At 46.1% G+C, this 23,390-nt stretch overlaps 2 protein-coding genes, 17 non-coding genes and 1 pseudogene across 19 annotated transcripts; 18 read left to right on the top strand and 2 right to left on the bottom strand.

Annotated features, from left to right (window-relative positions):
- Positions 1 to 2,080: 2,080 nt before the first annotated feature.
- LOC117805495 lies at positions 2,081 to 2,199 on the top strand. The gene has a single exon (XR_004629444.1). It is a non-coding gene; the product is annotated as a 5S ribosomal RNA (ribosomal RNA).
- A 171-nt stretch (positions 2,200 to 2,370) lies between these two features.
- LOC117805490 lies at positions 2,371 to 2,489 on the top strand. The gene has a single exon (XR_004629440.1). It is a non-coding gene; the product is annotated as a 5S ribosomal RNA (ribosomal RNA).
- A 169-nt stretch (positions 2,490 to 2,658) lies between these two features.
- Positions 2,659 to 2,777, top strand: LOC117805494. Its single transcript, XR_004629443.1, has one exon. It is a non-coding gene; the product is annotated as a 5S ribosomal RNA (ribosomal RNA).
- Positions 2,778 to 2,948: 171 nt separating this feature from the next.
- Positions 2,949 to 3,067, top strand: LOC117805493. Its single transcript, XR_004629442.1, has one exon. It is a non-coding gene; the product is annotated as a 5S ribosomal RNA (ribosomal RNA).
- A 171-nt stretch (positions 3,068 to 3,238) lies between these two features.
- LOC117805492 lies at positions 3,239 to 3,357 on the top strand. Its single transcript, XR_004629441.1, has one exon. It is a non-coding gene; the product is annotated as a 5S ribosomal RNA (ribosomal RNA).
- A 171-nt stretch (positions 3,358 to 3,528) lies between these two features.
- On the top strand, positions 3,529 to 3,647 carry LOC117805563. The gene has a single exon (XR_004629501.1). It is a non-coding gene; the product is annotated as a 5S ribosomal RNA (ribosomal RNA).
- Positions 3,648 to 9,709: 6,062 nt separating this feature from the next.
- LOC117805562 lies at positions 9,710 to 9,828 on the top strand. Its single transcript, XR_004629500.1, has one exon. It is a non-coding gene; the product is annotated as a 5S ribosomal RNA (ribosomal RNA).
- A 163-nt stretch (positions 9,829 to 9,991) lies between these two features.
- LOC117805561 lies at positions 9,992 to 10,110 on the top strand. Its single transcript, XR_004629499.1, has one exon. It is a non-coding gene; the product is annotated as a 5S ribosomal RNA (ribosomal RNA).
- Positions 10,111 to 10,280: 170 nt separating this feature from the next.
- LOC117805560 lies at positions 10,281 to 10,399 on the top strand. The gene has a single exon (XR_004629498.1). It is a non-coding gene; the product is annotated as a 5S ribosomal RNA (ribosomal RNA).
- Positions 10,400 to 10,562: 163 nt separating this feature from the next.
- Positions 10,563 to 10,681, top strand: LOC117805559. The gene has a single exon (XR_004629497.1). It is a non-coding gene; the product is annotated as a 5S ribosomal RNA (ribosomal RNA).
- A 162-nt stretch (positions 10,682 to 10,843) lies between these two features.
- LOC117805557 lies at positions 10,844 to 10,962 on the top strand. Its single transcript, XR_004629495.1, has one exon. It is a non-coding gene; the product is annotated as a 5S ribosomal RNA (ribosomal RNA).
- Positions 10,963 to 11,125: 163 nt separating this feature from the next.
- On the top strand, positions 11,126 to 11,244 carry LOC117805556. Its single transcript, XR_004629494.1, has one exon. It is a non-coding gene; the product is annotated as a 5S ribosomal RNA (ribosomal RNA).
- A 169-nt stretch (positions 11,245 to 11,413) lies between these two features.
- Positions 11,414 to 11,532, top strand: LOC117805555. The gene has a single exon (XR_004629493.1). It is a non-coding gene; the product is annotated as a 5S ribosomal RNA (ribosomal RNA).
- A 170-nt stretch (positions 11,533 to 11,702) lies between these two features.
- On the top strand, positions 11,703 to 11,821 carry LOC117805554. Its single transcript, XR_004629492.1, has one exon. It is a non-coding gene; the product is annotated as a 5S ribosomal RNA (ribosomal RNA).
- Positions 11,822 to 17,889: 6,068 nt separating this feature from the next.
- On the top strand, positions 17,890 to 18,008 carry LOC117805553. The gene has a single exon (XR_004629491.1). It is a non-coding gene; the product is annotated as a 5S ribosomal RNA (ribosomal RNA).
- A 175-nt stretch (positions 18,009 to 18,183) lies between these two features.
- Positions 18,184 to 18,302, top strand: LOC117805552. The gene has a single exon (XR_004629490.1). It is a non-coding gene; the product is annotated as a 5S ribosomal RNA (ribosomal RNA).
- Positions 18,303 to 18,472: 170 nt separating this feature from the next.
- LOC117805551 lies at positions 18,473 to 18,591 on the top strand. Its single transcript, XR_004629489.1, has one exon. It is a non-coding gene; the product is annotated as a 5S ribosomal RNA (ribosomal RNA).
- A 167-nt stretch (positions 18,592 to 18,758) lies between these two features.
- LOC117805504 lies at positions 18,759 to 18,881 on the top strand (annotated as a pseudogene).
- A 1,627-nt stretch (positions 18,882 to 20,508) lies between these two features.
- Positions 20,509 to 21,434, bottom strand: LOC117804862 (actin cytoskeleton-regulatory complex protein pan1-like). Its single transcript, XM_034673273.1, has 2 exons — positions 21,217 to 21,434; positions 20,509 to 21,100 (listed from the first exon to the last, which is right to left on the bottom strand). The coding sequence occupies exons 1-2, from the start codon at positions 21,324 to 21,326 to the stop codon at positions 20,659 to 20,661; spliced, it is 552 nt and encodes a 183-aa protein (XP_034529164.1). The 5' UTR covers positions 21,327 to 21,434; the 3' UTR covers positions 20,509 to 20,658.
- Positions 21,435 to 21,483: 49 nt separating this feature from the next.
- Positions 21,484 to 22,653, bottom strand: LOC117805472. Its single transcript, XM_034674201.1, has 3 exons — positions 22,328 to 22,653; positions 21,621 to 22,105; positions 21,484 to 21,489 (listed from the first exon to the last, which is right to left on the bottom strand). Exons 1-3 carry the CDS (start codon positions 22,650 to 22,652, stop codon positions 21,484 to 21,486), a joined length of 816 nt encoding a protein of 271 aa, XP_034530092.1. The 5' UTR covers position 22,653.
- Between the last annotated feature and the right edge of the window lie 737 nt (positions 22,654 to 23,390).

Genomic DNA, 23,390 nt, shown 5'->3' with positions numbered 1-23,390 from the left:
CGCGACCTCAGACTCGTCAAGGAATTGTTCTGAAGAAGAAATGCCACAAAAATGTATTAACTACATGGCTTGATATGTAGTAATGAATTTCACAAAACACAAACATTCCTGAGATTAAACATGGCTGTAATGTTCTAAAGAAGCTTTCTTAATCTGCATTATTTTACATGAAAATGGTCTATTTTTACTAAACTCAGATTACGGCTTTCATTCCTTTCGTGTAAGTATACATATACAGTGCATGTGTTGTAATACCTCTGTCCTAAAAAGGTTATTTGATTTTCATTTTAGCATAATATTACCAGCAGCAGCCAACAGTTCAGCATCACTCGCATAGCCAGGTTCCTGCTGTAACTCGGAAACAGAAGATTCAGCCACCTTTTGTTTTGTTGATTCCTGTTCTGCAGAAAATAAAATACACCTGTTTTACTCAACACCTCCCTGAGTTCTTACTATGTCTAAAGCTTCTGTTTTCAATTGAAGGTGCTAAATGTGTCCTGTCCATAAACAAAACAGTAATTACAATGTAATGTTAGGTAAAGGAGAAATACCCAGTTATCTTACCTCCAGCCTCTTGTCAAGATGACATGTGACAGAAGGGAACCCTCGAACAAACTCCAGCATTCGCTCCTTTTGCCATTTAAGAAGCTCATTCTCTCACCCTTCTGGCAATATTCAGAGAGCAACCATACCACCCAGCCGACATCGTTTTCAAGCAGCCATCTGAATGACTGTCCAGCATACTTGCCGAATGTGATGACGAACTGCCCTTTCCACATTTCCCCTCCAGAATTCTTGGCAGCCACCTCTGCCTTTTCGGGATCCAGCCATCCAGGGTCTACTGCTTTGCTGGGGGCCTTTGCCACAATCTTAGCTGCATCTGAACACAGCAGCCTGGCCTCTCCCTGTCTATACAGAGGAATGTGTGGGTACAGATGCTGCTTCAGGTGGGAGTCCAGCTGTTGTTTGAAGGTGAAGCTTTTACCACACACATCACACTCAATTTCCTTTGGAGCATGAAGCTTCATATGCCTGGTCAGGTTAGACTTCTCAGTGAAAGTCTTGTTGCACAAACTGCACTCGTGTGTCTTCTTCTCCATGTTTAACCTTTACAACATAAACAAATATTTATTAATCAGGTTTTCCAATATGGAGCTGTACAAAAATCGTGTTTTGTCCTGTTTTAGATAACTAAATAGCTCATGTGTTAATAGTAAGTCGGGTTATTTACTGATGAGGTAACTGAGGTAACATATACCTTATGATAATTAGGGTGACCATTGAAATTATACGGCATCTTTGAGTCAACTTCGAGTATCATCTGAGTATTTCATTGCCGGGCCGAGTGTCCTGGTTTTCAGTAATCAAAATATGGTCACCCTAACATAATAGATTGACAATCATTTGTTTCACATTTACTACAACAGTTTATGAATTTGGTAACATGCTGTCATGATGATACAAGTGATACAATGTACAGAAATTCTCACAATAATAAGATGCCGAACTACGGGCAGGTTAGCGATAGCCTACATTGTCAATACAAACAATGATGCCATTGAACATTCTAATTCGTGAATATGTAAACAATGGGATTTTTAACACAGAAAGTTCCCGATTATCAGAGAATCTTTTCATTCATTCAAACCAGCTCCAAGCTAGTTTAATGTACGCTAAAATATGTACAAAAAAGATGGAGAGAAGATTAGACTTACCGAAGCGTAATGACGGCTGTCATTATGGCTGTCTCGTCGTTCGCGTTCGACATGACGCTGATTGGTCCGTTGAGGAAAATCCTCGCTCAATGATTGGTGGGTTGAGCGCTCAATTCTGCTCAACAGCGCTCAACCATTGGTCGAGATAGGGACTTAGTGGGGAGATAGCTTGGGAATACCAGGTGCTGTAAGCTTTTTTCTTTTTTTCAAATTTCTCTGCAGAAAAAGCGGCCTGACTGAAAAGAGGCAAAGAGACAGACGTGCGCCAGATTTTAAAAGAATGTGGCGGGGCCTCGTGCCCCGCCACATTCTGGCTGCAGGCTGCCCCACAGCCTATAAGTGGCTGTTTTGCACGGGATACTTTCGCTTACGGCCACACCACCCTGAACACGCCCGATCTCGTCCGATCTCGGAAGCTAAGCAGGGTCGGGCCTGGTTAGTACTTGGATGGGAGACCGCCTGGGAATACCAGGTGCTGTAAGCTTTTTTCTTTTTTTCAAATTTCTCTGCAGAAAAAGCGGCCTGACTGAAAAGAGGCAAAGAGACAGACGTGCGCCAGATTTTAAAAGAATGTGGCGGGGCCTCGTGCCCCGCCACATTCTGGCTGCCGGCTGCCCCACAGCCTATAAGTGGCTGTTTTGCACGGGATACTTTCGCTTACGGCCATACCACCCTGAACACGCCCGATCTCGTCCGATCTCGGAAGCTAAGCAGGGTCGGGCCTGGTTAGTACTTGGATGGGAGACCGCCTGGGAATACCAGGTGCTGTAAGCTTTTTTCTTTTTTTCAAATTTCTCTGCAGAAAAAGCGGCCTGACTGAAAAGAGGCAAAGAGACAGACGTGCGCCAGATTTTAAAAGAATGTGGCGGGGCCTCGTGCCCCGCCACATTCTGGCTGCCGGCTGCCCACAGCCTATAAGTGGCTGTTTTGCACGGATACTTTCGCTTACGGCCACACCACCCTGAACACGCCCGATCTCGTCCGATCTCGGAAGCTAAGCAGGGTCGGGCCTGGTTAGTACTTGGATGGGAGACCGCCTGGGAATACCAGGTGCTGTAAGCTTTTTTCTTTTTTTCAAATTTCTCTGCAGAAAAAGCGGCCTGACTGAAAAGAGGCAAAGAGACAGACGTGCGCCAGATTTTAAAAGAATGTGGCGGGGCCTCGTGCCCCGCCACATTCTGGCTGCCGGCTGCCCCACAGCCTATAAGTGGCTGTTTTGCACGGGATACTTTCGCTTACGGCCACACCACCCTGAACACGCCCGATCTCGTCCGATCTCGGAAGCTAAGCAGGGTCGGGCCTGGTTAGTACTTGGATGGGAGACCGCCTGGGAATACCAGGTGCTGTAAGCTTTTTTCTTTTTTTCAAATTTCTCTGCAGAAAAAGCGGCCTGACTGAAAAGAGGCAAAGAGACAGACGTGCGCCAGATTTTAAAAGAATGTGGCGGGGCCTCGTGCCCCGCCACATTCTGGCTGCCGGCTGCCCCACAGCCTATAAGTGGCTGTTTTGCACGGGATACTTTCGCTTACGGCCACACCACCCTGAACACGCCCGATCTCGTCCGATCTCGGAAGCTAAGCAGGGTCGGGCCTGGTTAGTACTTGGATGGGAGACCGCCTGGGAATACCAGGTGCTGTAAGCTTTTTTCTTTTTTTCAAATTTCTCTGCAGAAAAAGCGGCCTGACTGAAAAGAGGCAAAGAGACAGACGTGCGCCAGATTTTAAAAGAATGTGGCGGGGCCTCGTGCCCCGCCACATTCTGGCTGCCGGCTGCCCCACAGCCTATAAGTGGCTGTTTTGCACGGGATACTTTCGCTTACGGCCATACCACCCTGAACACGCCCGATCTCGTCCGATCTCGGAAGCTAAGCAGGGTCGGGCCTGGTTAGTACTTGGATGGGAGACCGCCTGGGAATACCAGGTGCTGTAAGCTTTTTTCTTTTTTTTCAAATTTCTCTGCAGAAAAAGCGGCCTGACTGAAAAGAGGCAAAGAGACAGACGTGCGCCAGATTTTAAAAGAATGTGGCGGGGCCTCGTGCCCCGCCACATTCTGGCTGCAGGCTGCCCCACAGCCTATAAGTGGCTGTTTTGCACGGGATACTTTCGCTTACGGCCATACCACCCTGAACACGCCCCTTTCAGGAAGTGGAGCAGTGTGGTGTGTGTGCATGGTGGCAGCAGCAGCAGCAGCAGCAGCTGTAATAGCAGCTAGGTGCTAATAGCCTTTTTTTTGTTTGGTGTGGCTTTGTGAGAGTGTGAAGTGTGTGAGTGTGTTTATATCTTGTAAAGAGTCCCTTTGTGACTTTTAGTTGTGTCCCCTGGCAGCTTAGGCTGTTAGGGGTGCACCCTTATAAAGCCACAATGCCGGCAAGTGCAGATAATGGAAGGGCCAAGAAGGCAAACGAACCACAGAACGGAAACAAGGCAACAGATGATCATGGACAAAATGCAGGCAGAAGTTTTGAGAAGAAGCTGACGCTTCTTATTGAATTGATCGGGGATGTGAAGCCCCCAACGTATGAACTATTGAGTAACCTAAGGCTGATGTGTGGAGGAATCCTGGCGTGTCGTGCCCTTGGCACAGGGAAGTACGAGGTTACATTGAGCAACCTGAAAGGAAAGGAGAGGCTCCTGGATGGATTCAAGATCGGAGACACGAGCGTGGTGGCGAAGGAGCTGTGCAACGACGAGATGGTGGTGTCCTTCCTCAACCTGCCGGCCTACATTTCGGACGAGGAGATCGTGGCGAAGCTGCGTGGCTGGGGAGTCACGGCTACCTCTTCTGTGAAGCGGAGGATGTGGCCTGGAACCCAAGTTGCAGACGGGACGAGGTTTGTGAGAGTCCGCTTCAATGACAAGGTACAGTCTCTGCCGTACTCAACAAAGTTCGAGACGGCCCTGGGTGCTGAGTACTTTCGAGTACTGCATGACAGGCAGGTGAAGGTGTGCCGCATGTGCATCCAGCCCGGCCACATTTTGAGAGAGTGCCCAGAATTCATGTGTCATATATGTGGGGTGCAAGGGCATTTTGCGCGGGAGTGTAGCGCAGCTACCAAAAGATGTGTGATTTGTAAAAATAACAGTGTGAACTGCGTTTGTATTGAGAGCGAATCAAGTGAGGACAGTGTGGGCATGAATGTTGAAGTGAGGTCTCCGGACCGTGGGCAAGGAGGTGAACGCATCAATACATGCGAGGCACTGGAGGACTCTGCACTCAGCAGTGATGCAGAATTAACTCCTGCCCAACATGTCACAGGTGAGGAGCAAGCGCTGGGTAATGGTGGAAATACAGACAGTGCTGCACCTAGTAAGCAGGTTGAGAGGAGGGAGGAAGGAGGAGTCCAAGCGGGTCCTGCGCCTCCCTCTACTCCCGCTGAAATGTGTTCACTTGAGGTTGACACCGTGCCTGAGACAGCGAGCTCCCTGGTGATGTTTGATGATAAACCTGAGGTGCAGGCCCCTGGGCGGGAGATACAATGTGTGAGTGAGACAGAGGTTGAGATGGATGTGTCCTCACTGATTAGTGCTCATAAAAGACTTAGCATGAAATTGGGTAAGAAAAGAGTGAAAAAGCTAAAAAATAAAATGTAACGTCTCAAAGGTAAAAGTATGAAACAATTATTTCTCTTTCTACACATCATGGTAGCCGCGCTACAGTGTCTCTCTCTCAATGTGAATGGGCTCAGGAGTGTTGAGAAGCGCACTGCCTTTATTAAATCCGTCAGGGCCGATTTAATTTTCCTGCAGGAGACGAGATGGGACGAAAACATCTCGCAGGAACTCTCGAGACACTGGAAAGGGACTGTGCTGTGTGCGCACGGGACTGCAAAGTCCTGTGGAGTGGCTACTCTCATCAAGAATACCGGCAGTATAAGAGACATTGAACTGGTGCACAGAGACGAGTATGGACGTTTGTTGATTGTTGATTGTATTATACATAATGTAAAGGTAAGGCTGATAAATGTGTATGCTCCAAACACAGACATACAAAGAAAAACATTCTTTGTGGGCCTACACAAATGGTACACAGAAAGGGTCTTGGTAGTGGGTGACTTTAACGTAGCACTTACTGCAAGGGATGTATCAAGACATAATACTTTCAAAAGTGATCACAGCAGGACAGTGCTAAATGACATGCTGTCAAATTTCAATCTGGTGGATTTATGGAGGGCGGCTAACCCCTGGAAAAGAGCCTTTTCCAGGAGACAAATTGTCCTGGGTAAACTCAAACAATCCAGGCTGGACCTGGCCCTTGCATCGGCCACCATGATGAAAGTAGTAAATGATGTAAAATATGAATTTAATTCTTGGAGCGACCATTCCACGTTGCTCTTTAGTCTTGGAAATGTGATAAAAAGCAGGGGGTGTGGTCTATGGTGCTTCAACGCTAGTCTCGTGGAGGATAAAGGTTTCAAAAAGACCATGGCTTCCTTTTTAGAGCGTGTGGCGTGTGAAATGCCGTATGTAGATGACCTGAATGACTGGTGGGAAAATGTAAAAGTGAGAATGAAGAAAAAAGCGATTAACTTCAGCAGAGAAAAGAAGTGGAGAGAAAATTGCACTGAAAACATGTTGAGACAACAACTGAATGAAGAATTGGAAATTTTGAATGAATCTGTTGGTGTGTGCACAGAAAAATATGTGTCTTTAAAAGAACAATTAGAAGAGATAGAGAAGCAAAAATGTAAAGGTGCTGCAATTAGGAGCCGAGTGCAATATTTGTACGAAGGGGAGAGGTGTACTGCCTTTTTCCTTGGCCTAGAGAAACAAAAACAACAAAAAACTGAAATTGTAGAATTAAGAAACAAAGGTGGTGCACTTGTAAATGAAACACACGAAATCCTTAAAGAAGTGCAAAATTATTATGAAGAGTTGTTCTCCAGCCAAGGCTGCGATGCAGACGCATTAACTCTTGCGTTAGGATCTATAAAAAGAACTGTAAGTGTTGAAGACAGAAATTGGTGTGATTGTCCTGTAGATGGCGTTGAAATCAAAAATGCAATCTCTGGTCTGAACACCAACAAAAGTCCGGGTAGCGATGGGTTGACGGCAGAGTTTTATCAGGCATTTTCTGATTACTTAGTGCCAATATTGAGTAAAGTTTTCAAATTTGCAGACGAGAATAATGTGTTGCCAGGAAGCATGTCTGAAGGCATCATAAATATATTTTACAAAAATAAGGGGGATAAAACCAGCCTTAATAATTACAGACCCATCAGCCTACTCAACACGGACTACAAAATAATTGCAAAGGTGTTAGCAAACAGGTTAAAAACAGTGATTGGGACAATCATTCACCACAACCAAGCTTACAGTATACCGGACAGAGACATTTCAGACTCCATTTTAAATATTAAAGAATTGGTAAAACAAATGGAAGCCGATGAGGGACTCTGGCTAGCAATCGACCTCAACAAGGCCTTCGACCGTGTGGAGCATGAGTTTCTACATGCTACACTGGAAAGATTTGGCTTTGGCAAGGGTTTCGTGAGTTGGATTGACCTATTGTACAGCAAGGCTGAGAGCAAAATTAAATGTAATGGTTTCATGACGGACTCGATTAAAATAAATAGGTCGATTAGACAGGGCTGCCCACTGTCGGCTTTGCTGTACAGCATCGTGGCAGAACCTTTAGCAGCCTTAATGATAAATGATGACAGCATTCTCGGGATAGGTCCTGAAAGTGACAAAATTGTGCAATATGCGGACGATATTAACATACTGGTGAGGAGCAAAAATGACATTGCACCTGTGTTAAAACATCTGCGTACCTATGAGCTAGCCTCTGGTGCAAAAATTAATGAGGAAAAATCTGAATTGATGTTCCTAGGTAAAGCAAAATCAGTAAAGAATGTGTGGGGTTTTAAAACTGTGTGCACACTGAGGAAAGTTTTGGGTGTTTATGTGGGAACACATGAAGATGAAGCAGATGATAAAACATGGAAAGAAGTAATTGGTAAAATGAAGTGTGTGTTGAACTTGTGGAAAGCCAGAGGCCTCTTCTTGAGAGGAAGGGTAACTGTAGTAAATGCGCTCGTGATGTCAAAAGTGAACCATGCATTGAGCACTTGTGCATTGCCGGCCTGGGCCTTGAAAGAAATGACAGATGTAGTTAATAGCTTTATTTGGAAAGGACGAGCAAATTTGATAGCTCACAAAACAATGATAGCGGGTAAAAATCAGGGTGGGCTAGCTTTGATCGACTTGAAAACTAAAAAGTCAGCACTCAGATTGAAATTGATAGGTAAATTTATGGCTCAGGACGTGCACTTGGTTTGGAAAAACTTTCTCAGCAGGTCAATAAGTACGTTTGGTCTCCGCAGCACAGCCAACCTGTTGCAGCTTCACAAACCGGAATCATACAGTCACCTATCACCGTTTTTCCAAGAAGTGCTCAGTGCGTGGATCAAGGTTTTACCCCTGACTGTCCCAGAGTGTGGAAAGAGAGCTCATGTGCTGCAGTTACCCTTCCTCTCAAGTCCATACTTCACGAGGGGCGGGAGGCCACTAGTGTGCAAGGCCTTGTCCGATGCAGGCCTGGTGCAGGTAAAGCACATTGTGAACGCGGGGGGGGATATTGATGTGCCTGCCATTGTAAATGTACTCAGATGTAAAAATATTGCATACAGAAGAGGTGTGGTGCAAAATATATGTGAGTGTGTGATGGGTTGTGTGCCGGAGGAGTGGGGAAAACTCCTCAGGTCCAGAGCTGCAAAGGTGGAGGGCGATGGCGTGAGGGTCCTCCTGTGTCTCGGTGAGAGAAAGCACAACATCACATCAGTCAAAAGTAAAACATGGTATCATAGCTTGCTCACATCAGTAATCAAACAACCCACAGCTAACATCAAATGGCGCGCTGCATACCCACATCTTGACACATCAGTCATCTGGCGCAACATTTCAGTACCCCACACCACACATGCAGTTTTCAACCTGGATTTCAAGCTGAGGCACAGGAGGATCTTCACTGGCATCGTCCTCCACCAAATGCATAAGGACGTGTATGCACGACAGTGCGAGGTGTGCAAGATGGAGGACGAGGATGTTGAGCATATGTTTCTGAGGTGCGTTAAGATCTCTTCCTTTTGGGACAGCGTCGCGGGTCTGTTGAAGACGCACTGCTTCTTCGACCTGCGTGCTGAGAAAGAGTGGGAATTGTATGTGTGGTTTGGGATTGTGGAAAGAAAGAGAAGGAATTCAATGATTGTGAATATTGTCTTAGCGTTGGCGAGAATGGCGATTTTTAGTCGCAGGAACTTTGCACTGTATGAAGGGAAATTGTTGAATGTATGGAAAATGTTTGTGTGTAGGTTGAAAGGGAGTTTGAATGTGATGTATTGTGCCAATCGGGAGTTTTTTGAAGGGACAATTATTGGAGACACTACTCTGTGCACCTTGGTAAATGGGGCGGTGGGCTTTGAGTTCTAAGAATTTCTTTTCATTCTGTTTTGGTGATGGGGTTATTTTTCACTGATGTTTTGGTGCTTTGGGATACAGGTTTCTTTATGAGTGGGGTTTCTTTTTTTAGGAATTTTCATTATCTTTGAGGTGAATTTTGTAGTTTATGTTCGAATTTGATTCTTTTTTTGGGTTTGTTCTGTTTCTGAGGCCTGTTTAATAATGTGGGTGTCATTATGATTGTTTTTATGTGATTCTGTCTGTTGGGTGTATTAATGTTGTTGTATGTAAATATGTCAAATGTTATTTTTGATAATAAAAGATAAAAAAAAAAAAAACACGCCCGATCTCGTCCGATCTCGGAAGCTAAGCAGGGTCGGGCCTGGTTAGTACTTGGATGGGAGACCGCCTGGGAATACCAGGTGCTGTAAGCTTTTTTCTTTTTTTCAAATTTCTCTGCAGAAAAAGCGGCCTGACTGAAAAGAGGCAAAGAGACAGACGTGCGCCAGATTTTAAAAGAATGTGGCGGGGCCTCGTGCCCCGCCACATTCTGGCTGCAGGCTGCCTATAAGTGGCTGTTTTGCACCTGATACCCTCGCTTACGGCCATACCACCCTGAACACGCCCGATCTCGTCCGATCTCGGAAGCTAAGCAGGGTCGGGCCTGGTTAGTACTTGGATGGGAGACCGCCTGGGAATACCAGGTGCTGTAAGCTTTTTTCTTTTTTTCAAATTTCTCTGCAGAAAAAGCGGCCTGACTGAAAAGAGGCAAAGAGACAGACGTGCGCCAGATTTTAAAAGAATGTGGCGGGGCCTCGTGCCCCGCCACATTCTGGCTGCAGGCTGCCTATAAGTGGCTGTTTTGCACCGGATACTCTCGCTTACGGCCATACCACCCTGAACACGCCCGATCTCGTCCGATCTCGGAAGCTAAGCAGGGTCGGGCCTGGTTAGTACTTGGATGGGAGACCGCCTGGGAATACCAGGTGCTGTAAGCTTTTTTCTTTTTTTCAAATTTCTCTGCAGAAAAAGCGGCCTGACTGAAAAGAGGCAAAGAGACAGACGTGCGCCAGATTTTAAAAGAATGTGGCGGGGCCTCGTGCCCCGCCACATTCTGGCTGCCGGCTGCCAGGTGCCTATAAGTGGCTGTTTTGCACCTGATACTCTCGCTTACGGCCATACCACCCTGAACACGCCCGATCTCGTCCGATCTCGGAAGCTAAGCAGGGTCGGGCCTGGTTAGTACTTGGATGGGAGACCGCCTGGGAATACCAGGTGCTGTAAGCTTTTTTCTTTTTTTCAAATTTCTCTGCAGAAAAAGCGGCCTGACTGAAAAGAGGCAAAGAGACAGACGTGCGCCAGATTTTAAAAGAATGTGGCGGGGCCTCGTGCCCCGCCACATTCTGGCTGCAGGCTGCCTATAAGTGGCTGTTTTGCACCTGATACTCTCGCTTACGGCCATACCACCCTGAACACGCCCGATCTCGTCCGATCTCGGAAGCTAAGCAGGGTCGGGCCTGGTTAGTACTTGGATGGGAGACCGCCTGGGAATACCAGGTGCTGTAAGCTTTTTTCTTTTTTTCAAATTTCTCTGCAGAAAAAGCGGCCTGACTGAAAAGAGGCAAAGAGACAGACGTGCGCCAGATTTTAAAAGAATGTGGCGGGGCCTCGTGCCCCGCCACATTCTGGCTGCAGGCTGCCTATAAGTGGCTGTTTTGCACCTGATACCTCGCTTACGGCCATACCACCCTGAACACGCCCGATCTCGTCCGATCTCGGAAGCTAAGCAGGGTCGGGCCTGGTTAGTACTTGGATGGGAGACCGCCTGGGAATACCAGGTGCTGTAAGCTTTTTTCTTTTTTTCAAATTTCTCTGCAGAAAAAGCGGCCTGACTGAAAAGAGGCAAAGAGACAGACGTGCGCCAGATTTTAAAAGAATGTGGCGGGGCCTCGTGCCCCGCCACATTCTGGCTGCAGGCTGCCTATAAGTGGCTGTTTTGCACCTGATACCCTCGCTTACGGCCATACCACCCTGAACACGCCCGATCTCGTCCGATCTCGGAAGCTAAGCAGGGTCGGGCCTGGTTAGTACTTGGATGGGAGACCGCCTGGGAATACCAGGTGCTGTAAGCTTTTTTCTTTTTTTCAAATTTCTTTGCAGAAAAAGCGGCCTGACTGAAAAGAGGCAAAGAGACAGACGTGCGCCAGATTTTAAAAGAATGTGGCGGGGCCTCGTGCCCCGCCACATTCTGGCTGCAGGCTGCCACAGCCTATAAGTGGCTGTTTTGCACCTGATACTCTCGCTTACGGCCATACCACCCTGAACACGCCCGATCTCGTCCGATCTCGGAAGCTAAGCAGGGTCGGGCCTGGTTAGTACTTGGATGGGAGACCGCCTGGGAATACCAGGTGCTGTAAGCTTTTTTCTTTTTTTCAAATTTCTCTGCAGAAAAAGCGGCCTGACTGAAAAGAGGCAAAGAGACAGACGTGCGCCAGATTTTAAAAGAATGTGGCGGGGCCTCGTGCCCCGCCACATTCTGGCTGCAGGCTGCAGGCTGCCTATAAGTGGCTGTTTTGCACCTGATACTCTCGCTTACGGCCATACCACCCTGAACACGCCCGATCTCGTCCGATCTCGGAAGCTAAGCAGGGTCGGGCCTGGTTAGTACTTGGATGGGAGACCGCCTGGGAATACCAGGTGCTGTAAGCTTTTTTCTTTTTTTCAAATTTCTCTGCAGAAAAAGCGGCCTGACTGAAAAGAGGCAAAGAGACAGACGTGCGCCAGATTTTAAAAGAATGTGGCGGGGCCTCGTGCCCCGCCACATTCTGGCTGCAGGCTGCCCCACCGCCTATAAGTGGCTGTTTTGCACCTGATACTCTCGCTTACGGCCATACCACCCTGAACACGCCCCTTTCAGGAAGTGGAGCAGTGTGGTGTGTGTGCATGGTGGCAGCAGCAGCAGCAGCAGCAGCAGCTGTAATAGCAGCTAGGTGCTAATAGCCTTTTTTTGTTTGGTGTGGCTTTGTGAGAGTGTGAAGTGTGTGAGTGTGTTTATATCTTGTAAAGAGTCCCTTTGTGACTTTTAGTTGTGTCCCCCGGCAGCTTAGGCTGTTAGGGGTGCACCCTTATAAAGCCACAATGCCGGCAAGTGCGGATAATGGAAGGGCCAAAAAGGCAAACGAACCACAGAATGGAAACAAGGCAACAGATGATCATGGACAAAATGCAAGCAGAAGTTTTGAGAAGAAGCTGACGCTTCTTATTGAATTGATCGGGGATGTAAAGCCCCCAACGTATGAACTATTGAGTAACCTGAGGCTGATGTGTGGAGGAATCCTGGCGTGTCGTGCCCTTGGCACAGGGAAGTACGAGGTTACATTGAGCAACCTGAAAGGAAAGGAGAGGCTCCTGGATGGATTCAAGATCGGAGACACGAGCGTGGTGGCGAAGGAGCTGTGCAACGACGAGATGGTGGTGTCTTTCCTCAACCTGCCGGCCTACATTTCGGACGAGGAGATCGTGGCGAAGCTGCGTGGCTGGGGAGTCTCAGCTACCTCTTCTGTGAAGCGGAGGATGTGGCCTGGAACCCAAGTTGCAGACGGGACGAGGTTTGTGAGAGTCCGCTTCAATGACAAGGTACAGTCTCTGCCGTACTCAACAAAGTTTGAGACGGCCCTGGGAGCTGAGTACTTTCGAGTACTGCATGACAGGCAGGTGAAGGTGTGCCGCATGTGCATCCAGCCCGGCCACATTTTGAGAGAGTGCCCAGAATTCATGTGTCATATATGTGGGGTGCAAGGGCATTTTGCGCGGGAGTGTAGCGCAGCTACCAAAAGATGTGTGATTTGTAAAAATAACAGTGTGAACTGCGTTTGTAATGAGAGCGAATCAAGTGAGGACAGTGTGGGCATGAATGTTGAAGTGAGGTCTCCGGACCGTGGGCAAGGAGGTGAACGCATCAATACATGCGAGGCACTGGAGGACTCTGCACTCAGCAGCGATGCAGAATTAACTCCTGCCCAACATGTCACAGGTGAGGAGCAAGCGCTGGGTAATGGTGGAAATACAGACAGTGCTGCACCTAGTAAGCAGGTTGAGAGGAGGGAGGAAGGAGGAGTCCAAGCGGGTCCTGCGCCTCCCTCTACTCCCGCTGAAATGTGTTCACTTGAGGTTGACACCGTGCCTGAGACAGCGAGCTCCCTGGTGATGTTTGATGATAAACCTGAGGTGCAGGCCCCTGGGCGGGAGATACAATGTGTGAGTGAGACAGAGGTTGAGATGGATGTGTCCTCACTGATTAGTGCTCATAAAAGACTTAGCATGAAATTGGGTAAGAAAAGAGTGAAAAAGCTAAAAAATAAAATGTAACGTCTCAAAGGTAAAAGTATGAAACAATTATTTCTCTTTCTACACATCATGGTAGCCGCGCTACAGTGTCTCTCTCTCAATGTGAATGGGCTCAGGAGTGTTGAGAAGCGCACTGCCTTTATTAAATCCGTCAGGGCCGATTTAATTTTCCTGCAGGAGACGAGGTGGGACGAAAACATCTCGCAGGAACTCTCGAGACACTGGAAAGGGACTGTGCTGTGTGCGCACGGGACTGCAAAGTCCTGTGGAGTGGCTACTCTCATCAAGAGTACCGGCAGTATAAGAGACATTGAACTGGTGCACAGAGACGAGTATGGACGTTTGTTGATTGTTGATTGTATTGTACATAATGTAAAGGTAAGGCTGATAAATGTGTATGCTCCAAACACAGACATACAAAGAAAAACATTCTTTGTGGGCCTACACAAATGGTACACAGAAAGGGTCTTGATAGTGGGTGACTTTAACGTAGCGCTTACTGCAAGGGATGTATCAAGAAATAATACTTTCAAAAGTGACCACAGCAGGACAGTGCTAAATGACATGCTGTCAAATTTCAATCTGGTGGATTTATGGAGGGCGGCTAACCCCTGGAAAAGAGCCTTTTCCAGGAGACAAATTGTCCTGGGTAAACTCAAACAATCCAGGCTGGACCTGGCCCTTGCATCGGCCACCATGATGAAAGTAGTAAATGATGTAAAATATGAATTTAATTCTTGGAGCGACCATTCCACGTTGCTCTTTAGTCTTGGAAATGTGATAAAAAGCAGGGGGTGTGGTCTATGGTGCTTCAACGCTAGTCTCGTGGAGGATAAAGGTTTCAAAAAGACCATGGCTTCCTTTTTAGAGCGTGTGGCGTGTGAAATGCCGTATGTAGATGACCTGAATGACTGGTGGGAAAATGTAAAAGTGAGAATGAAGAAAAAAGCGATTAACTTCAGCAGAGAAAAGAAGTGGAGAGAAAATTGCACTGAAAACATGTTGAGACAACAACTGAATGAAGAATTGGAAATTTTGAATGAATCTGTTGGTGTGTGCACAGAAAAATATGTGTCTTTAAAAGAACAATTAGAAGAGATAGAGAAGCAAAAATGTAAAGGTGCTGCAATTAGGAGCCGAGTGCAATATTTGTACGAAGGGGAGAGGTGTACTGCCTTTTTCCTTGGCCTAGAGAAACAAAAACAACAAAAAACTGAAATTGTAGAATTAAGAAACAAAGGTGGTGCACTTGTAAATGAAACACACGAAATCCTTAAAGAAGTGCAAAATTATTATGAAGAGTTGTTCTCCAGCCAAGGCTGCGATGCAGACGCATTAACTCTTGCGTTAGGATCTATAAAAAGAACTGTAAGTGTTGAAGACAGAAATTGGTGTGATTGTCCTGTAGATGGCGTCGAAATCAAAAATGCAATCTCTGGTCTGAACACCAACAAAAGTCCGGGTAGCGATGGGTTGACGGCAGAGTTTTATCAGGCATTTTCTGATTACTTAGTGCCAATATTGAGTAAAGTTTTCAAATTTGCAGTCGAGAATAATGTGTTGCCAGGAAGCATGTCTGAAGGCATCATAAATATATTTTACAAAAATAAGGGGGATAAAACCAGCCTTAATAATTACAGACCCATCAGCCTACTCAACACGGACTACAAAATAATTGCAAAGGTGTTAGCAAACAGGTTAAAAACAGTAATTGGGACAATCATTCACCACAACCAAGCTTACAGTATACCGGACAGAGACATTTCAGACTCCATTTTAAATATTATATTATAATATGGAAGCCGATGAGGGACTCTGGCTAGCAATTGACCTCAACAAGGCCTTCGACCGTGTGGAGCATGAGTTTCTACATGCTACACTGGAAAGATTTGGCTTTGGCAAGGGTTTCGTGAGTTGGATTGACCTATTGTACAGCAAGGCTGAGAGCAAAATTAAATGTAATGGTTTCATGACGGACTCGATTAAAATAAATAGGTCGATTAGACAGGGCTGCCCACTGTCGGCTTTGCTGTACAGCATCGTGGCAGAACCTTTAGCAGCCTTAATGATAAATGATGACAGCATTCTCGGGATAGGTCCTGAAAGTGACAAGATTGTGCAATATGCGGACGATATTAACATACTGGTGAGGAGCAAAAATGACATTGCACCTGTGTTAAAACATCTGCGAACCTATGAGCTAGCCTCTGGTGCAAAAATTAATGAGGAAAAATCTGAATTGATGTTCCTCGGTAAAGCAAAATCAGTAAAGAATGTGTGGGGTTTTAAAACTGTGTGCACACTGAGGAAAGTTTTGGGTGTTTATGTGGGAACACATGAAGATGAAGCAGATGATAAAACATGGAAAGAAGTAATTGGTAAAATGAAGTGTGTGTTGAACTTGTGGAAAGCCAGAGGCCTCTTCTTGAGAGGAAGGGTAACTGTAGTAAATGCGCTCGTGATGTCAAAAGTGAACCATGCATTGAGCACTTGTGCATTGCCGGCCTGGGCCTTGAAAGAAATGACAGATGTAGTTAATAGCTTTATTTGGAAAGGACGAGCAAATTTGATAGCTCACAAAACAATGATAGCGGGTAAAAATCAGGGTGGGCTAGCTTTGATCGACTTGAAAACTAAAAAGTCAGCACTCAGATTGAAATTAATAGGTAAATTTATGGCTCAGGACGTGCACTTGGTTTGGAAAAACTTTCTCAGCAGGTCAATAAGTACGTTTGGTCTCCGCAGCACAGCCAACCTGTTGCAGCTTCACAAACCGGAATCATACAGTCACCTATCACCGTTTTTCCAAGAAGTGCTCAGTGCGTGGATCAAGGTTTTACCCCTGACTGTCCCAGAGTGTGGAAAGAGAGCTCATGTGCTGCAGTTACCCTTCCTCTCAAGTCCATACTTCACGAGGGGCGGGAGGCCACTAGTGTGCAAGGCCTTGTCCGATGCAGGCCTGGTGCAGGTAAAGCACATTGTGAACGCGGGGGGGGATATTGATGTGCCTGCCATTGTAAATGTACTCAGATGTAAAAATATTGCATACAGAAGAGGTGTGGTGCAAAATATATGTGAGTGTGTGATGGGTTGTGTGCCGGAGGAGTGGGGAAAACTCCTCAGGTCCAGAGCTGCAAAGGTGGAGGGCGATGGCGTGAAGGTCCTCCTGTGTCTCGGTGAGAGAAAGCACAACATCACATCAGTCAAAAGTAAAACATGGTATCATAGCTTGCTCACATCAGAAATCAAACAACCCACAGCTAACATCAAATGGCGCGCTGCATACCCACATCTTGACACATCAGTCATCTGGCGCAACATTTCAGTACCCCACACCACACATGCAGTTTTCAACCTGGATTTCAAGCTGAGGCACAGGAGGATCTTCACTGGCATCGTCCTCCACCAAATGCATAAAGACGTGTATGCACGACAGTGCGAGGTGTGCAAGATGGAGGACGAGGATGTTGAGCATATGTTTCTGAGGTGCGTTAAGCTCTCTTCCTTTTGGGACAGCATCGCGGGTCTGTTGAAGACGCACTGCTTCTTCGACCTGCGTGCTGAGAAAGAGTGGGAATTGTATGTGTGGTTTGGGATTGTGGAAAGAAAGAGAAGGAATTCAATGATTGTGAATATTGTCTTAGCGTTGGCGAGAATGGCGATTTTTAGTCGCAGGAACTTTGCACTGTATGAAGGGAAATTGTTGAATGTATGGAAAATGTTTGTGTGTAGGTTGAAAGGGAGTTTGAATGTGATGTATTGTGCCAATCGGGAGTTTTTTGAAGGGACAATTATTGGGGACACTACTCTGTGCACCTTGGTAAATGGGACGGTGGGCTTTGAGTTCTAAGAATTTCTTTTCATTCTGTTTTGGTGATGGGGTTATTTTTCACTGATGTTTTGGTGCTTTGGGATACAGGTTTCTTTATGAGTGGGGTTTCTTTTTTAGGAATTTTCATTATCTTTAAGGTGAATGTTGTAATTTGTGTTCGAATTTGATCCTTTTTTTGGGGTTGTTCTGTGTCTGAGGCCTGTTTAATAATGTGGGTGTCATTATGATTGTTTTTATGTGATTCTGTCTGTTGGATGTATTAATGTTGTTGTTGTATGTAAATATGTAAAATGTTATTTTTGATAATAAAAGATAAAAAAAAAAACACGCCTGATCTCGTCCGATCTCGGAAGCTAAGCAGGGTCGGGCCTGGTTAGTACTTGGATGGGAGACTGCCTGGGAATACCAGGTGCTGTAAGCTTTTTTCTTTTTTTCAAATTTCTCTGCAGAAAAAGCGGCCTGACTGAAAAGAGGCAAAGAGACAGACGTGCGCCAGATTTTAAAAGAATGTGGCGGGGCCTCGTGCCCCGCCACATTCTGGCTGCAGGCTGCAGGCTACAGGCTGCCTATAAGTGGCTGTTTTGCACCTGATACTCTTGCTTACGGCCATACCACCCTGAACACGCCCGATCTCGTCCGATCTCGGAAGCTAAGCAGGGTCGGGCCTGGTTAGTACTTGGATGGGAGACCGCCTGGGAATACCAGGTGCTGTAAGCTTTTTTCTTTTTTTCAAATTTCTCTGCAGAAAAAGCGAGCGGCCTGACTGAAAAGAGGCAAAGAGACAGACGTGCGCCAGATTTTAAAAGAATGTGGCGGGGCCTCGTGCCCCGCCACATTCTGGCTGCAGGCTGCCCCACCGCCTATAAGTGGCTGTTTTGCACCTGATACTCTCGCTTACGGCCATACCACCCTGAACACGCCCGATCTCGTCCGATCTCGGAAGCTAAGCAGGGTCGGGCCTGGTTAGTACTTGGATGGGAGACCGCCTGGGAATACCAGGTGCTGTAAGCTTTTTTCTTTTTTTCAAATTTCTCTGCAGAAAAAGCGGCCTGACTGAAAAGAGGCAAAGAGACAGACGTGCGCCAGATTTTAAAAGAATGTGGCGGGGCCTCGTGCCCCGCCACATTCTGGCTGCAGGCTGCAGGCTGCCTATAAGTGGCTGTTTTGCACCTGATACTCTCGCTTACGGCCATACCACCCTGAACACGCCCGATCTCGTCCGATCTCGGAAGCTAAGCAGGGTCGGGCCTGGTTAGTACTTGGATGGGAGACCGCCTGGGAATACCAGGTGCTGTAAGCTTTATTCTTTTTTTCAAATTTCTCTGCAGAAAAAGCGAGCGGCCTGACTGAAAAGAGGCAAAGAGACAGACGTGCGCCAGATTTTAAAAGAATGTGGCGGGGCCTCGTGCCCCGCCACATTCTGGCTGCAGGCTGCCTATAAGTGGCTGTTTTGCACCTGATACTCTCGCTTACGGCCATACCACCCTGAACACGCCCGATCTCGTCCGATCTCGGAAGCTAAGCAGGGTCGGGCCTGGTTAGTACTTGGATGGGAGACCGCCTGGGAATGGCTCATGACCCCCCCAAGTCCCTATCCTGGATCCTGGGTCCTGTTAAATCTTCTTGGAGACCAGAGGAATCTCCAAGCAGATATTGTAGTCAGGGTCAATTTATATTAAAAGATTAACCCTGAAGGCAAAGTGTGTTCATTTTTGGTAAACAACAGTTTTAGGGGTAAGCCTATTCAAGATTGCTGAATTCAAATCTGCTGTAATGCCTCAAAATAGAGAAATAACGGGGCCCCACGTACAGAGGTTACAGTCCTCGTCGCAGAGGTCGCCGGTTCGATTCCCGGCCGGTCGGCCAAAAAAAAGGCCAAAAATATAACTTTAAAAACAAAAAAAATAGAGAAATAACATGAACCCCATTGACAATGCATTACAGGTGAACAGGGTCAAAAAAACTTCAATAGATATCGCCATGAGACTTCTATAGAATACTGCTTGCCCTGAGACAACAAAAAATTGAATCACAAGATATGAGAAATTGTATGTTTTCACATCCAAATTAGGTCTTACATTATTAATTATGCACTAATTTGCATACACTTCAAAAATGACAGAAAATATTGTTCATAAGGAACAAGCGAGGGAGGTTTCATGTAGATATTTGATACTTAGATTTTATATCCTATTCACCTGTAATACATTGCCTATGATGTTAGGCCTATGTTATTGTGGTAGTTAGGAGGCTTAAAACTCTTTTTGGAGCCTGCCATACAGCAGATTTGTGTTCAGAAACCTGAAATACCCCTTAAAATGTTGTATAAGCCCATTTTCTGAAATCCTGCCTAGTCTATTGGGAGAAAGTGAAAACTTGCAGTAACATCTTATACAGATATGCAAACACCAGCCAATAAGTGTAAAACAATGAATTTTATTAAAGGCAGCAACAGACTGCATAGAGTCAGATAAAGCACTGGATGTCTTTCTGCTCACAATGTAAACATCCATCCATCCATTATCGTGACCGCTTATCCCGTTAGGGGTCACGGTGGGCTGGAGCCTATCCCAGCTGGCTTCAGGCGGAAGGCAGGGTACACCCTGGACAGGTCACCAACCTATCACAGGGCTAATACAGAGAGACAGACAATCATTCACACCCACACTCACACCTACAGGCAATTTAGAGTGACCAATTAATCTGGTAAGCATGTTTTTGGACTGTTGGAGGAAGCCGGAGTACCCAGAGAGAACCCAAGCATGCACGGGGAGAACATGCAAACTCCACACAGAAAGGTACCAGCCCGGCCAGGGACTACGAACCAGGAACCTTCTAGCTGTGAGGCAACAGCGCTACCCACTGCACCACCGTGCAGCCCACAATGTAAACAAAACAACATATTATTCTCATCGAACATCGAACAAACTACTGTGCAGTCCACAATGTAAACAAAACAACATATTATTCTCATCGAACATCGAACAAACCACTGTGCAGTCCACAATGTAAAAAAACCCAACATATTATTCTCATCGAACATAGAACAAACCACTGTGCAGCTCACAATGTAAACAAAACATGTTATTCTCATCGAACATCGAACAAACCACTGTGCAGTCCACAATGTAAACAAAACATGTTATTCTCATCAAACAAAGAACAAACCAAGGTGCAGCTCACAATGTAAACAAAACAACATATTATTGTCATCAAACAAAAATGCAATAGTGCAGGAAAATATTACACATTATATTATATTATATTACATTATATTACATTATTATTACAATTACAATTTACAGTGCTGGAACAGTAAATGTTGGGCATGAGGGAGGATCTGAATCTGCTCACAGATGCTGCCTTCCTAATTGCCTTTCCTCTTTGCTAATTCCTCATCAACCACATTTTTGAAATGTTCAAAACTGTCATAAACAACCCCATCAAAACCAGAAGTGGTTGATTTCCTAGTTGCCGGGCAGTAGGTGAACATTTTCTGGCTGCTTCCAGCAGCTTTGTCCTTGGAGGGTGTGTACCTCTTACGCTGCCCACCACATTGAGGTACTTGGCAGGCCCCACATGGCTTCGAAGATTTATGAGGCATGCTCGGTTTGGATGGCGGTGCAGGGGGCGGTGCTACAGGTATGAAGCTGCATGATGGCCTGTGAAGTACCATGGAGGGAGCCTGTGGTTGTGCAGGAACCACCAGGAGCACAGGTGCTGCCGACAATCTGGGCGCTATGTGTGTGGCCGCAGCAGGCTTAGGCTGAATGGGCCGGTTCACCAGCTCCGGTTCTTCACCATATAACCTGTGAATATTAAACATACATGTGATGATGTCAGTATGATTTATGTCCACACACTACAAAAGTGCTGTAAATTTCCACCTTTCTAGCAGGTGTAATGAAGTGCTGAAACAACTTACCTCCGCTTCTCACCACGCCTTTTACCAGCAACGTGATGAACGTCCTGGTACTGCACCTGAGGTCGAGCTGGTGGTGGTAGGGATGTTGGCAGAGTTGGAGCTGCTGGCATTTGCTCGTGTGAGAGCACTGTACGGTGAGGCTTTGACGTCGGTGTTACTGTAGCCCTGTAGTTGGCCTTCTTCTCTTCTCTCGAGATGAAATTAGAGATGGATTTGGCATTTAGATTAGGCAGAGGAATGGAGAGAGTGCAGAGGATGGGGTCGTCTCTAACTCTGTCAACAATCCTTTTGTACTGTCCCTTTATGGAGGTTGTTATTTTACTAGGGGAAGAGAGGTGACTGGTTGGAGGCTGATTTTTCAGCATTTTGATAACGAGGTACAGCAGACGACTATCCTCTGTCACCTGAGCTGCCTGGGGGTACCTCATCCACCCAAACTTTGTCTTCTGGGCTGCTCTGGTCTCGGGTGTGTCAGCCCCAAGACACCGGCCAAACAGGGAGTAGCCCCACCTGGACTCGTACCTCTTCACAAAGTTGACAGCAGTCTTGTCATGCTCCTGAAGAGAACTGGCAGCAGTGATGATCTTCTGCCTGAGGTCGGCTGGCACAAGGTGGAGGTGACTGTTGTCTGCCAGTTCAAGCATCAGCAAGGCTAACGCCTCCACTTCCTCTATTCCTGGCAGATGCAGATGTCTCCGGGTCATCAGCACATCCTGCAGAGCAGGGCTATCCTCCTCCTCCACCTGTTCTGCTTGTGTTGGGATAGCATGTTTCCTACAGATGACATCAATGGGATCATCCTCTGCAGGCATGTCAATACCCTCATCTGCCATCTCCTCCTCGCTTTGCTCAGCCGGCTCCTCTTCGTCACAAGCCTGCTCTTCCTCAACTGCAAATATGTAATTGTACTAATCAGAAATGTGCCTGGCCAGTTGTAGATTCATGCATACACAGACATGCCAATAATATGCACGGTTTGTTTGCTTCATATTAATATGAAATTTAAGTTTATATCATGTTTAATGTCATTGCTAGAATATGCATGAAGAATAAAGGGATAGTCTGCCTCATATGTATGTATATGGTAGAAGTGTGCGATTAAATACTTTACCTCTCTGAGCATAGTAATGCCTCGCAGAGTAGCTTGTTGACTGGCACATGGCATACTCAACACCAAGGAGCTCCTCCTCTTCCGGGGCCCTGTATTGATCAGGGTAGGGCATAGGAGCAGCAAAGTTGGGCTCCAGGACATGATCTTTACCGAAGAGCACCTCAGCCTGCCGATTCATGCGCTGGATCTGCCGCGCGTCCATGCATGATGTCTGCCGACCCTGACCACCAGCAACCCGGAGTGACTCCATCCGACTGTTCCACTGCACAGCAAACGCAACCAGATATACCTGAAACACAAGACCAATAGATGTATTACTGTACATGCTGAGCACACATGAGTTATTAAAGCTATGAAATAAAATGCATTATTGATAGACATTTTGCTCTATTGAAGTGTCCTTTTTTTTTAAAACACATTTTTTTGTTTCAAAACACAAACATTACAAAACACTAAAACAAGACCCCCCACCCCAACCCATCAGACAGCATGTTATACAGAGTTAGACAAGAAGAGATACAAAAAAGTTAAAATGACCAAGACAATGATAATGACAACATGATGATAAATAATAATTAAAAAAATAATAATAATATATCTCTCTCTCTCTCTATATATATATATATATATATATATATATATATATATCTATATATATATATAGATATATATATATCTATATATATATATTTCTGTGTGTGTGTGTGTGTGTCGTCAGTTTTGTAGTACTCGAGTCCAGGACTCGGACTCGAGTCCGACTCAAGTCATGTTTTGCAGGACTCCTGACTTGACTTGGACTTGAGCACTGATGACTCGTGACTTGACTTGGACTTGAGCACTGAGGACTCGGGCTTATATATTGATCCAGACTGTTTTAATGTAATGATTTTGTATGTTTCATAAAATGTATTCCGTTCAGAGCGAGGGTTGGCATGAGTGTTCGCCTGCATGTTCACGTGACGTCTGCCAGGATTAAAAGACGCTACCAGCCGTGGGTTCTTCTTTCAGAGATTTCACAGTAAATGCAGCGAGAGCAGAGCAACATGTTGGAGATTTAAGAGAC

This window comes from Notolabrus celidotus, chromosome 21, assembly GCF_009762535.1.
Source record: "Notolabrus celidotus isolate fNotCel1 chromosome 21, fNotCel1.pri, whole genome shotgun sequence".
In the NCBI taxonomy this organism is placed as follows: domain Eukaryota; kingdom Metazoa; phylum Chordata; class Actinopteri; order Labriformes; family Labridae; genus Notolabrus; species Notolabrus celidotus.
This window is presented reverse-complemented; position numbering and strand designations above follow the sequence as displayed.